The 14449-nt window shown below is 30.9% G+C and overlaps 1 protein-coding gene across 1 annotated transcript in view; it reads left to right on the plus strand.

Annotated features, from left to right (window-relative positions):
- LOC106636407 (calcineurin-binding protein cabin-1) overlaps positions 1–14094 on the plus strand; it is a 431120-nt gene extending 417026 nt beyond the window's left edge. The window contains exons 16-20 of the mRNA XM_089593628.1: positions 11525–11778; positions 11834–11997; positions 12065–12335; positions 12409–12543; positions 12638–14094. Coding sequence (XP_089449754.1) covers positions 11525–11778; positions 11834–11997; positions 12065–12335; positions 12409–12543; positions 12638–14002 — 2189 coding nt within the window. The 3' untranslated portion in view covers positions 14003–14094. The remainder of the gene's footprint in view (positions 1–11524; positions 11779–11833; positions 11998–12064; positions 12336–12408; positions 12544–12637) is intronic.
- Positions 14095–14449: the final 355 nt, after the last annotated feature.

Consider the following 14449-nt stretch of genomic DNA (forward strand, 5'->3'; position numbering starts at 1 on the left):
CAGTGGGTCGAAGATAAAAAAAATACCAGGCGAAGCCAAGCAGAATGCAAAAGAAAGAGAGGAACAAGAGATAAATATTTAATGTTAATAACTTTGTAAAAAATAAGTATATTATATTGTATACACAAGTAGGGCTTTGTCCCTCTGCGTGCTTCGCATGCCAACCCTCGGCGTGGAAAGATGAAAGTTTATTTTCGTAAATCTTGAATTACTCAAAATTCATTTACATTATTTTTACTGCATTCTCTCGGAATATTAAGAAACCGCAAGTTTGAAAATTTATTGATTTCAGTATTCTTACTAAGTTAAAAAAATAAACATTTGAAATTTTACGCCTATATTATATTTTATTAATATATGTAATAAAATATTATAAAATCTACTCATGGTGTCATTTTTCTTCAGAAAACACTTTCCAAAAAAAGAAAAAGGTATATATAATATTGAAATTCAATAACAAAATTTTCATGTTGCTCAAAACACATTGAACTCCGATTTTAATGAAAAATAAAAAAAAAATCTACTTTATATGTATATGATCATGAAATTGCTATTGATCTAATGGTTAAAATCTATTAATGATAGTAAGATTCTTAATAAACATATTGAAATTTTGACAAACATTATAAAGGACAATCCTACAGCAAAAAAGTTACATTTACAGCAAATCATAAATGTAGAAGATGTGCTTAATTGTAAAATGAATTTTTTTGGAAAAACTAGCCAGCAAAAACATACATACAATTAACCATTGATTGCAAAATGCGGTGCTATTGAAGTTTCAAACTTTGGAGTTCCAGAAAACTTGGATCTTTGTGTACCCAAAAGAATTACCTGGTAATTATCCTAAACAAACATTTTTAAGTAAACTATCTCGTTTTACTGATCCTATGGTGTTTCCATTATTTTTTCCCTTGGGTGATTTAGGATGGAGTACTGGTTATTTTGAAAATTACTTGAATAAGAGTGAAAAACGATTTGTGTTACAATATTATTTCTACAGACTGTCTTACTGGCCGAACGAAATACATTTTTATCCATTATTACATGGGGAATGGCTGACACAACAATTTTTATTTATTTTTACATCATGATTCAAAATAACTTTTCAAATTATTTGAGATACAGTCTATAGAACTGATATAGAATATTCATCGAGATCAGAACAGCAGTGGCAAAATCGACGAATGAATAACCATTTAAGTGACAGATCCGCTTTCTATTACAACCCTAATATTGATGACCTGAATCTTCCAGCAATTCAAATTAGTGAAATCGTCTGTCTTTGTTCTCATTGTGGCGCTAAGAAATGAAAAAATAAAGCTCCAGGGCTTTGTTATTCTGGTGGTAAAGTTTCTCTTGATCCATTGGAAAACCCTCCAGAATTGGTGAGGTGTCTGTTGATAGACGAACTCTCCTATCAAAACATTACCTTTATATTGTCAGACGTTACAATACTAAATTTCAAATAACATCGTTTAGAGGAAAAGAGATCAGAGAAGGAAACTTTATGCCAACTTTTAAAATTCAAGATCAAGTATACCACTTAATAGGCAGCTTACTTCCTAAACAGAACAAAAGTCTACAGTGCTTACAAATCTATTTCATGTCTGAAGCAGAACAAATTTCTATTCGGTCAGATAATGCCCTAAAAAAAAACTTTGCTTGAATCATTACTAAAAATTATGCATGGTTGCAATCCTCTTATAAGAAATTTTAAATCCAATTATGATTTTTGAATACTAGATGAACTGGAAAAGTTGAAATTGACTATTCATGTCGACTGAACCCATGTTGGGGAGCATTGAGGACGATACAATGCGCTTAGAGTAAACAAAGTTGCTGCACTAAAAGTTGACGAGGAAAAAGGCGCTAGAGACATTATTCTACATGGTCGTCATAGACGGTTGGAGCGAGTTCTGAGCTCCACCGATTATACGACTCCTTGCAATATCATTTTATGTTTGTTTTCGGAGAAAATGAATATTCTGTTGATATACTACTTCACAGTCTTCCGAACAAAACTGTTTCTTGCGTGCAATTCTACTCTCATAGGCTTATGTTGAAAAATGATTGTACAAATTATCTACTTCATGATAAAAACATACTCAATCAATTTGTTGCTGATCGTGCTAAAATTGACATTTATCTACGAGATACAATAAATAATGATAGTAACATTAAACCCTCCAGTATCGGACAGCCTGCAATTTTATCATCCTCATTCACTGGCTCACCGCGATATGTGGATGCAAAAACTTACGATTCAATGGCCTACGTACGTGCATTTAGGCGTCCATGTTTATTTTTTACCTATACATGTAACCCTGAGTGGTTGGAAATGAAAAATAAATTACCCAAAAATCGAAAACCTTCAGACAGGCATGACATTGTTTCAAGGGTCTTCCACTTAAAATTAAGGTAACTTATAGATTTCCTCACTAAGAAAGCAATATACGGCGAAGTTGATGCTTGGATCTATAGTGTTGAATTGAAAAAACGAGGCCTACCTCATGTGCACATACTTTTATGGCTTAAAACAAAAATTCAGCCGGATAGAATAGATACAATTATTTTAGCTGAATTGCCAGCTTCTCAACAAGATCTCTTGCTATTTAATATTATTTCAAAAAATATGGTTCATGAACCTTGCGTCGAATTCAAAATGGCTTTACCATGTATGGATTATGGAATGTGTACAAAATGTATCTTCGGAGTTATGTTAGAGAAAGCCTAACTGCAGATGACGGCTACCCGACCTATCATAGAAGAGCTTCTGCAGATGAAGGTCATAGTTCAGTAATTAAAAATCGTGGTAAAGATATACACATTGATAACCGTTGGGTTGTACCGTACTCACCCGTCTTATCTCGATGTTTTAATGCACACATTAACGTGGAATTTCGTCACTCAGTGCAAGCAATTAAATATATTGGCAAATACATCAACAAAGGATCAGATCGTGCTACTTTTTCAGTTGAAAATATTGACGAAATTTCAAACTATGCAAATGGATGCTACATTAGTTCCTCTGCGGGATTTTGGCATTTTTTTGATTTTGAGATTCATGCACGGTATCCTACAGTCTTCCATTTAGATGTTCACCTTGAAAATTATCAGAGCTTACATCAATCAGTAAAACATCCAACAGATTCTCGAAAATCGGGGAAAAACAACGTTGATTGTGTTTTTTGAACTTTGCGTAATAGATGATTTTGCTAAAACTCTTTTGTACTCCGAAGTTGCCGCCTATTACCGATGGGATCATAACAAATTTGTAAAAAGAATACAAGGAAAAGATGTTCCAGGCTGGCCAAGAGTAAAAAAAGATTCAGCCATAGTTAGAGCTTATACGATTCATGCCACACAGTCGGAGTGTTTCCATCTTAAAATTTTACTGTAATATGTTCGAGGCCCAACTTCGTTTGAGTACTTGAAAACCGTTGATGGTGTTACTTACGCAATTTTTAGAGCTGCCTGCTACGCACTTGGTTTATTGGAAAATGATGATCAATGGAAAAAACACTCGCAGTTGCTGCTTTGTCTAAAAATCTATCTAAATAACGTGACTTATTTGCAATTATTTTAGTTTTTTGTGAGCTATTGCAACCTCAAATTTTGTGGGATATGCTTAAACAACAATTATACGAAGATATTTTTCACTCCAGACGAATTCAACTCAGCGATTTGGAAATCTAATTCTGTGAAGAAATGTTAAACAGAAGTTTAATTAGAGTTAAAAACAAGATCATCTCTCTTTCAGAAAAAAATTTGACTGTATTTGGGCTCAATTCACCGGTTCAAAGTGAACTCTGTACTTATGATCCTTTTGAGCATTTCATCAGACGTAGTTATGATTATAATTATTTACATAATTATGTTGAGCAAAATCTTCCAAAGTTAGTTTCAGACCAACAATAGGCTTTTGATCGTATGATTGATAGTGTCTGAAATAGTAGTGAAAAAGTCTTTTTCCTGAATGCTCCTGGATGTACTGAAAAAATTTTCCTAATTACTCTTACGTTGGCCCAAGCAGATCAACTCGAAAACTGTCCCTTGCTGTCGTATCTTCTGGCATTGCTGCCACTCTCTCGAGTAGAGGTAGAACAGCTCACTCAACTTTCAAACTCCCATTATGTGTTTTTTCTGGAGAAGGTTACACGTGCTTGATACGCAGAAATGGTCCACTTAGAAAAATTCTTCAAGATACAACACGTATTGTATAGGATGAGTGCACAATGAGTCACAGTGCTCACATTGAAGCAATTAAAAACACATCGCAAGATTTAAGATCAAACCAGAAACTAATGGGGGGCATTGCATTTGTTTTTGTTAGTGATTTTAGCAGTTACCAGTAATTCCGAGAGGAACTAAAGCTGATATTATTCATGCCTGTTTTGAATCATCATTTATCTGGTATTATGTAAAGTCTCTTCATTTATGTACTAATGTAAGAGCACATCTTTGTGGAGGAAACACGGAATTCCCAACACAGCTGTTAAAATTGGCGATGGCATGATACAAAATGAAAACGGTTTTATCACCCTAGATCGATCCATTGGAAAAGTGGTTACAACTGTCCATAATTTTATTTCTAAAGTCCACCCGGACATTGAAAATTTTTCAAACAAATCATACTAATAGTTATATGAGAGAGCGATAATTTCACCGAAAAATTTTACAGCAGAGGAAATTAGGAACAGTATTCTTCAAAAGATTGTAGCTGATTCTCGAAAGTACCTTTCTATTGATTCAGGTTTCGTAACTGATGATGTTGTTAATTATCCTAAGAAATTTTTAAGCTCCCTAACTCCATCAGGATTTCTACCCCAGAAGTTGAATTTAAAAGTTGGAGCTTCGACTATGCTACTACGTAATCTTTAACCCCTGGACCTGTGTAATGGAATTAGACTGCAAATTGAAACTTTGCAAAATAATGTTCTAGAAGCTACTATTTTGACAGGTCCAGCATTAGAATAAATAGCTTTTATTCCAAGAATTTAGATGATACCAACTAATTTATCTTTTTAGTTCAAGCGTTTGCAGTTTCCTGTCCAAGTTTTTTTTGCCATGACCATTAACAAGTTGCAAGGACAGACTTATAATTTTGTGGGTGTAGGCTTACGATCAAACTGTTTTCCACATAGACAACTGAATGTCCGGCTTTTAAAAACTGGTAATCGACGCATCAGACTGTTTTAATTCCTTCTAGAAATAAAACTAGAGATATTATATATAATGAAGTTTAGTAACTGAAAATATAATTTTACACTATATTTTTACCTTTGCAGCTTCAACAACTAACACTTTATTACATTACAACGTTAATAAGTACAAATCAACGGCCCTTTTCAGGGCCAATACCTTTCTTATGAGGTAAGGAATGTACGGCACTTTTCAGCATCATAACATTTTTTTCCTCTTAACGATGTTTTCCATAAGAAGCTTTTTGTTTTAAGAAGTATCAAAAATACTTGTAAAATTTTTTACTAAAAACGTTCTATATTATGCATCAACATACATGTGCTCCATTCAGCGAGTCTCAGGTAAAGCCGCGACGGGGGAAGGGGGGTGCTAGTATTAAAAAAAGTAACTGTTTCAATATCCTTCGAAGATATTAGAACATGTAAAGGTATAGCAAATGAAACTTTGAAAGATACTTCAATTGCAATGGGTTTAATAGACAATCATGAAAAAATAGATGACATTTTTAAAGATGCCATTGCTGTTATGTTTTCACATTAATGAAGACGATTTTTGCTTGGTTTTTAATTTTAGCAAACGTTTAAAGTGATGAAATATGGAATAAACACAAAGAATTTTTACGGAGTGTATGCCTGATAATAATAAGAGTTCAGCTCTTTTACATATTGAGCAAATATGAGAATCAGAAGATGAATCATGTAAATGCTTTAGTTTACCTACAAAAAAAAAAAAAAGTGAAAAATAATAAAATATTTAGATGTAAAAATACGTTACAGGAAAAAAATGTTTAACTCGATGTATTGAAGCTAAAATAATGACCAGAAAAAAATATTTCATATTATTTGCAAACAAAAAAATGATATTTTCATTATAGATAGTTTGAGAGGTTCGGGAAAAACTTATTTACATAAAACGTTAGTTTAATTTATTATTTCTTAAAGTAAAAAAATGTTCATAGCATGAACTGGCATAACATCAATTTTGCTTCCAAAGAAAATGACAAGTTATAGAACTCTTAGACTTCCTTTAGATCTTAATAATGTAGAGAGTGCTTTTTTAGAATTTGAGTCTGATGAACAAAAATTAAGAGAAATTTTTTTAATTATTTGGGATGAAGCTCCAACGATTCCAAATAAAGGGCTGGAAATAATTGACAGAACGTTAATAGATTCATGTAATACTAATAAATGTTTTGGAAATAAATTAATCATTAAATGAGGTGATTTTTTTCAACTTCTCCCAGTAATAAAAACGGTAGTAGAAAAATTATAATTGAACAAACTATCAAATCTTCATTTTTGTGGGCCTAATTCCAAATTTTTAAATTAGAAATCAATACTCGTTTTCACGATAAGGAATTTTCAGAATTATCATTAGAAATTGGGAAAGGGGGAACTAACAACTTTTAACATTCCTTAAAATTGGATCTCCAATGATGTTATAGTCGCTGATCACGCATCTGAGGTCAGGTGTGCAAAATTCAATACGCCTAATCAATAATCCATTTAGAAATAATCAGAACAAAATATTATTTTAACGTCATAAACTGCAAAAATTTATTTTTCTATAGTTTTAGAGACATTCAATATATCTGGGTTAGGAACCCTTATGACATTATATTGACCGTATCCCAAGTACCATATAATAGTAGCAATGTGGCTGCAGCATCCAACTGAACTGAACCACTCTAACATGTGCAAAAATATTCGACGATAGCTAGTCCACCTCTCTTAGCTCGATCAATAAGTACAAAAATATAATGGCTTTTTTCACTTCTATAGCGAGATTTCATATGTACTTTCAAGAGCAGTGGATTGATAACGTTAAGGCCTTACTTAGAAAAATCCAAGCCTGCAAATCTATGTTTTGCATTAGGATTGAATTTTTGTACTAAATATATATCTTCCGCCACATGTTCGGGATAGTGTGACATGGCATTTTTTAATTGATAAGGGCCTAGGCAAACTTCATACAAATTCGCCAATGAAAGCTAAGGAAACTGCATTAGCGAATTATTTCCTTCGTTATCCAAAGAAGTGAAAGCAGTGTCATTGAATAGAACTCTTTGTTGAGAAAGATTAAGATCAGTGACAACTACTTTCAATTTATTCGGTACATTGAATTTTGATTTCATAGTATCCCCAACATTTTTATATTTATTATCAGATAGAATTGGTTTGTGGAATAAATTAAGTAACGCGCAAGCAATTAACAGGTAATCGAAGTCATAGGACAGTGTGGCATTATGAGCTGATACAGCAAGCAATTTGAATTTTTTTTTTTTAAGTCGCCCAAATACTTGCTCAATCATCCATCGCACCTTAGTAACAAATCTGGCTAGATTAGCTTCAAACGTATCGCGTTCTCCAGCTCCAGGTATATATGCTCTAAGCTTTTTTTCATCTCTTAAAAAGTCCATTACATCTCTAAATCTATTATCGACTAAGACAACATCATTTTTATGAAGCACGGATAATAGCTCATGATATCTTTGAAAGCAATCATTTAAAATCTGTGCATCGTTATGGTTCGCATTAAAAGGACCCAAGACAAATAGTATGGATCTGTTTGGCGTTCATCCCACCATGGGTTTAACAAGTGGCAATATCTTTTGCTCACTCCACAACTGCTTTTGACCAGCGAAGTTTTTTGATTTTTGAGCTATCCGATAAGTGGCATCAAAAATAATACAGCTTTTATCTTCAGGTATATCAAACAATTCTCTTTCCAATGGAGTATTATTAACTATTATGGTCTTACGATTAAGAATATTGAGAAAGTAAGGAACCAAATTTTGAATTAAATCATTTCTAGCTTTTTCTAAATGGTTAGAAATTGATGAAATACTCTAGTATCCAAAGAGATAAGCCAATTGTTCATGTGAAAGTGCAGTGCGAATTTTACACAAAAGAATAGCTACATCTTTTGATTCACAGTTCTTAGTGAATTCACATATTTTATTAAATTTATTTTTTTCAAATCCGAAAAAAGACTTAAAAGGCCCACCTGCCATAGTCTCAAGTGTATTGATATCGAATGTACTACCTACATTTTTATTTTGGTTCTGATAGTATTCGAACATGATATCGCTTACAAACTTTTGCTCCGTCGGTGATATTTCTTCAAATATTTGTTTCACTAAAGGTCAACAATCGACATCATTGAAATGTTCAGAGCACATATGGGCATTAGACTCAACAAGGGACTTATAATTCATTAAAAAGAGCCCACGTTTATTGCTAGGGACAGTAATTATTTTGATGGGTTCTTACACCCAAATGTACATCGATTATGTGAGCTCAAGCCTTTTCTATAAATGGGCAGATCTGGCAATGTAGAGTAAGTTTGAATGCCAGGATTTCTTTGAACACGGTCGTAGCACAGTCTGCAAAGGATGATTAGTTAATTACAACAAAAAGACAAAAGTCTTTGACTACAGTACCTGTATGTATAGTTAATACTTATTAGTAGTATAATTTATACATTTAACAGGTTAGCTTTAATTACTTTAAGAATGTATCTCAGGAGCCCATAAGATTAACTCTCATATGAAAAAAGATTATGGATCTTAATAAATACACATTTCTGTATAAAATTGTTCTCAAAGTCAGATATAGAGAAGCTGAGACTCAAATTATCTAATACACTAGTTATTGACTTTAACTCAAAAGGATTCTGAATAATAACATTAAGGTCTGTATACAGAAAATTAAAGAGACGACTAAATGAATTTCAATGATAAAATTAAGTCCTATACACAAAAAATCAACGAGACACATTCCTCGACCAATATAATATTCATTATAATCAAGTTCATCTTGAGCTGTGATGATTGCAATCGTTTGCTTTCGATAAATCTATAATTAATTGTAAATTAGAATTATGTACTATACGCGATTGCGAAAGTTGCAGCTATGAGAATCAGTGTTGGATTCTAGTATATTCTAGATTTGGGGATTTTATTCAGATTTGACCTTCAAATAACCTTGAACCATCCGTTAAGAAGGTCATCTGACCTCGGATTCGGAATCAGCGACCCAAAAAACATAATAATATAGTGGTTTAGTAAGCTACGCGAAAGCACTTTTTATTTTGTGAGACTCACTGTAAACCTGATTTATACGGTCATTAGTAATATTTCAATATCTTCTACCTCCTATATCTAAGAAACCAAAGCTGATCCCCTCTTAAGAATTTATCAGGTAAATGTTTAAATGATAAATCATGATTTGATTAACAATTTGGGACGATTTTCGAGGTTGCAAAAACGGGGTATTTTTTAAGTCACTCTTTATTAAAAAATTAACTGCAGAAATAAAAACTTACTATTGTATAGATAACTTAACTAATAAAAGAGTTAATAAATCTGACAGTTATATTTAAGTATATCAGATGGACTGTGAAATGGAATACGCTTACGAATTACGAATATATTACAGCATAATATAGAAAAAGAAATAATAACTGGAGAAAAGATTGAAAATGGAGTTTTCATTCCAAGAATAACTTCAGTCACTGGAAACACCTTAACATTACCTATTATTTTGTATCGTAAATTATTCCTAATCTTTGTGGTGTTTGCTATGACAATAAACAAATTTAAAAGTAAAAATTTCGATAAAGTAGGTTTGTATTTAAGAAAATCCTTATTTTCTCATAGTCAATTATATGTGGCTTTATTAAGATGCAAGAATAAAAATAATTGATTTTATTTAAGTATACAGACAAGAAAATACAGAAATAGAAAATATTGTTTGGAAAGAGATGTTTACATAAATAATTGACTTTACTCGATAATTTTTATAGATAATTTGGAAATATTTATGGCAATAAATAAACAGTAATGTTATTTATTAATATTTCGTCATTTAACAAGTATACATAACATAATGCATTCTTTTTTTATGATGATACTTTGTCGTTAAAAAAATTTAATTTTTTATTTTTTAGTACAAAAAATGTCTAATTTTGTAATCGAAATTTATAATAATATAAAAGCTTTGTATACACGTTATTAAAAAAATTATAGCTGTTTTAAAAATGTTTGGTTGATTTTATCATTTTCAATATTTTAAATTGCAATTACAAAATTAAGTTTTGGTTTATTGATTTATAAAATTAAAATCCAACAATAATTATTTCATCACTTGTATATGTCGAAGGAATAAGTAAGGGACAGATGGGTTATTTCAATTAGGATAACATATATAAATAAACATAAATTATTGATACATTATAAAATCGTATAAATTAATAATATACGTAAAATAAGTATATATATATATACATACATATATATATATATATATATATATATATATATATATATATATATATATTATAAATATGTTCCTAATTTAAAATTGGGTTCAGGGAGTTCTGTCTCTTTGTGGTTATGATGTAGCTGAATCTAATAAGTTATTTACTTAAACTTACTAAATTAGGCTATACTTCTATGGTTATTATGAATTATCTTTTAATTATGTAACATTTTATTTTATATATGTAGTTGTACCATATACTTACATGTAAGAAATAATGAATGTTACATCGTTTTAAAATACTAGTTAAATAAAAAATGTTGAATGCACCGAGAACCTTATACTTATTAGTAAGTGAAAACAATTTAATGATAATTATATGACGATTTTCAGTATATTATTTATTTATGTTATTACATAATAAAACATGAATATAATATTTCATTATTATGTATAAAGTCCATCTATTTTCCTCCTCGATGGTGAGGAAAAAAAATGAATAATCATTTCTACAACTAAGTATAAATATATTGTAAACAGGGGTGATTTATACCTAATAGAAAAGGCTGTAAGGGGATAAGAAATATGGTGTGGAAAGGCTGTGTGGGGACAAGAAAAATTGTGTGGGGGGTTGTGGGAGGGTTCTAAGAAAAAGTGATGAATTTCAATTTAACGGTGGAAACGGTTGAATTTTAGCTTATTTGTGGGGTTCAGGAGGTGGTCTGAGGGGAGGTGTTGGGGGTTTTGGGGGTATATATTGAATGCCTCACACAAGTAACTATATTATATATGTATATAGTATAAATAATATGTACATACATAATTTTTATTTTTATATGCAGTAACAATAAAACTATAATATGTTTGTTCTTTCTGTAGGCAGTTATACATTTTGAACACTTTTTTTTTGAAATTTTGTATGAGAATAAAAAAAAAAATGTGTTTTAAAAATTTACGATACAATAAGCTTGTTAACATAGTCATAAATATTTTCAATTTGTTACTCTATGTACATCTATGTGTAGATTCATTAATATATTTGGGTAAATTTTTTATAGATTCGTATGCATTGGATCAAGAAATATGTCAACTGATTAAGTATTGTGTGGCAGGATTGGAAAATTGTGCTTTGCGATTTCCAGAACACTACAAATCTGTTTATCGTCTAGCATATTTTTATTTTAATAATAAAACTAACCGCAGCATTTTAAAATGCAAACAGCTCTTATTAGGAACTTATACTTGTCAGTTTCATCAAAACAAGAAGATTCAAGGTCTTTTTGCTGAAAGAAAAAATACGAATTTTTTTAATGTGAGTATAAAATACACAGTTGTAATTTTTTATATTGAACTTCTTATTTTGATAGGGAATTTGGCGAATTCCGATCCATGAAATCGATAGACCAGGAAGTTTTGCTTCACATATGTCTAAGTGTGTTTTGCTTCTAATGCAAGTTTTAAACGAAACAAATGACAGTAAAATGTTGTTTGAGGTGTGCATGCAATTACGAAAGTCACCTGATGCTGACAAGTACGTTTTGTTAATATTATATATTAATGTAAATGGTATCTTATTTCAAGTTTTTTTTTTATTTTAGAAAATACTTAAGAGATAAAGAAAGAGAACAACTATCAGTCCAAGCATTGACTCTGTGTCTGCAATGTTTAAGAAACAGAATAAAAACACAAAGTATACAAAAAATATCTTCTACAAACCATTATACTACCCTAAGTGATCACACAAATACTCTGCTTGATATTTACCACACATACCATTACATGAAGAATATACCAGAGTATCGTGTGTCAGAACTACCAAAAGTCCAAAAAATATTAGAAGATGCATACGTCCAATATACAGGAAATCTGGTCAGTTTTTTACACTTTTTTTTTAATGCCAAATGCTTTTTATTAACGCTCTCATTATTACTTTATGGTTCAGAACCAAAAAATTCAGGGAAATGTATTTGATTTGGCAAAAGAGTTCTGTCGAATAAAACTTCGAGGAAGTAAAACAATCGCTGCTGAAAATGTTGCAAGAGTTCCACATGAGACAAATGCATTTATTCCACTGAATGTATGTGTAATTATTTATTTTTTTAATTATTTATATGTTATACATTGTTTTAATAATAATAAATAATAACAATAAAATTTAAATTCTGTCATAGATCCTCAATGGTAACATCAATGCAACAAAGGATGCATTGACTATCAATGAAGAACAAAAGACACAAAAGATATTTAGTTATGAAATTTCAAACCAAGTTCAAACATCTGTTACTACCAAATCCCAACAGACATCGAACTATAAATCAAAGGTGTTGAATAATCAAATGGAAATAAAACCGTCATTATCTGAAACTACACTTATATGTGATCCCAAGTATTTAACGGATAATTTATACTCAAGTAGTGCATTTATTGAAGCAAACATCTTAAGTTCTATGCTTGGATCAAATTTCGGAGTCAATGTAATGGACACAGCAATTAATTATTTTAATCAAGTAGAAATATACCAGAATATCTTACAACAATACCAAAATAATTTAACTGTTTCAAGTTCAAGTATGAATTACACAAATGTTATTTCCAGTCATTCAGTGACTCATGAACCAAGTATCTACAAGCCAAAAATTAATTTTGATCGTATGAAAGAAAGACCTGGTATATCAATAACGCCTGTTGTGAGCCCTGTGAATAGTTTGAGCGATGAACGCATCAAAAGTTTGAATACTGATAGTGAAAAAACCAGCATTCCACGTGTGACAATTTGTTCCTCAAAAAGGGTCAAAATTATGCCTAGTCAGAAACGTTCTATATCTAATGTTAATAAAAGGAGTATGACAGGTTCATTGCCATGTAACGAAACATATATAACTGCAAAAACATTTAAGAACAATAGAGGAGATCAAAGTGTTTTTCCTGAATCAGTACACGTTGGGTCGACAAGCGAATGGTCTACAAGCACAGATAAAGAAAGGACAATTTCATTACAGCATAAACTTAAAAAACAAATTCAACGCCCTCATCTATCTTCTAAAGTTATTAATTTGGTGGAAAGATCATCAGTCAGAAATCCCTCACCAAATATAATTACAGAACAAACAGAAACTAGTACCTATCCATTACCTCTAAGAGGTAAGATGGTCACAGTAGATGAAACATTTTCTGAACGATTGAAAGAGTTATCCACTGTACAAAAATCGAAATCAAAAATCTATAGCTCACACCAACCAGCAAGAATCTTAGAAAATACAGATAAAAACCAGGCTTTTTCTGTGCTATCTCATCTGCAACAACATTCCCATTTAGAGATTATCCCACAAACAGAGCATACAAAAAAGTATGCTAATGAAATAATTAAGAAGCCAAGAATATCAACTTTACCTCAATCAATGAGTATTTCGAATACGCACAACATTTCAGTGTCTAAAAAATCAAACCGTAAGTTGGTAGACAAACAGTCCAGTGAAACTAAAATGAAAAAATCATGTGTTGATACCTCTGTTGAAATAATAACCTTAGATGACTAATGTATTGTACGTAAGAAGTCAACATATTTAAATATAACTAATAGTGTATGAGAATTTTTATGTAACCGTGTATTAAAGGACATTCCTATCAATGATTTTTTATATTATTTAGTAGTAAAAACTTCTTTCACTGTATTTAGTAAGTATATTAAAAAGTTAAGCCTGTCAGATACTAATTGATCACTAATAGTTAACTGGTAGGTATAATTATTCATATTTATAAATACTTATAATGTATGCAGATTCTGTATAATTCTGTTGGCTCCAGAAAAAGTGTTGGATAAATAATTAATACATTGATTTAAGCGCTTTACGAATCAATTAAGTCAGTCAGAAGTTCTGCACAGTATTGACATCTGGAAAAATGCATAACTGCTTGGTCAGTTATATGTGATCAGACATTTTTTGTTTTCCAATCTCCTTTTTTTTTAATAATATGAATTAATA

Source organism: Copidosoma floridanum, unplaced genomic scaffold, assembly GCF_036245765.1.
Source record: "Copidosoma floridanum isolate Cflo_tuat_1 unplaced genomic scaffold, Cflo_Japanese_pri ptg000020l, whole genome shotgun sequence".
In the NCBI taxonomy this organism is placed as follows: Eukaryota; Metazoa; Arthropoda; class Insecta; order Hymenoptera; family Encyrtidae; genus Copidosoma; species Copidosoma floridanum.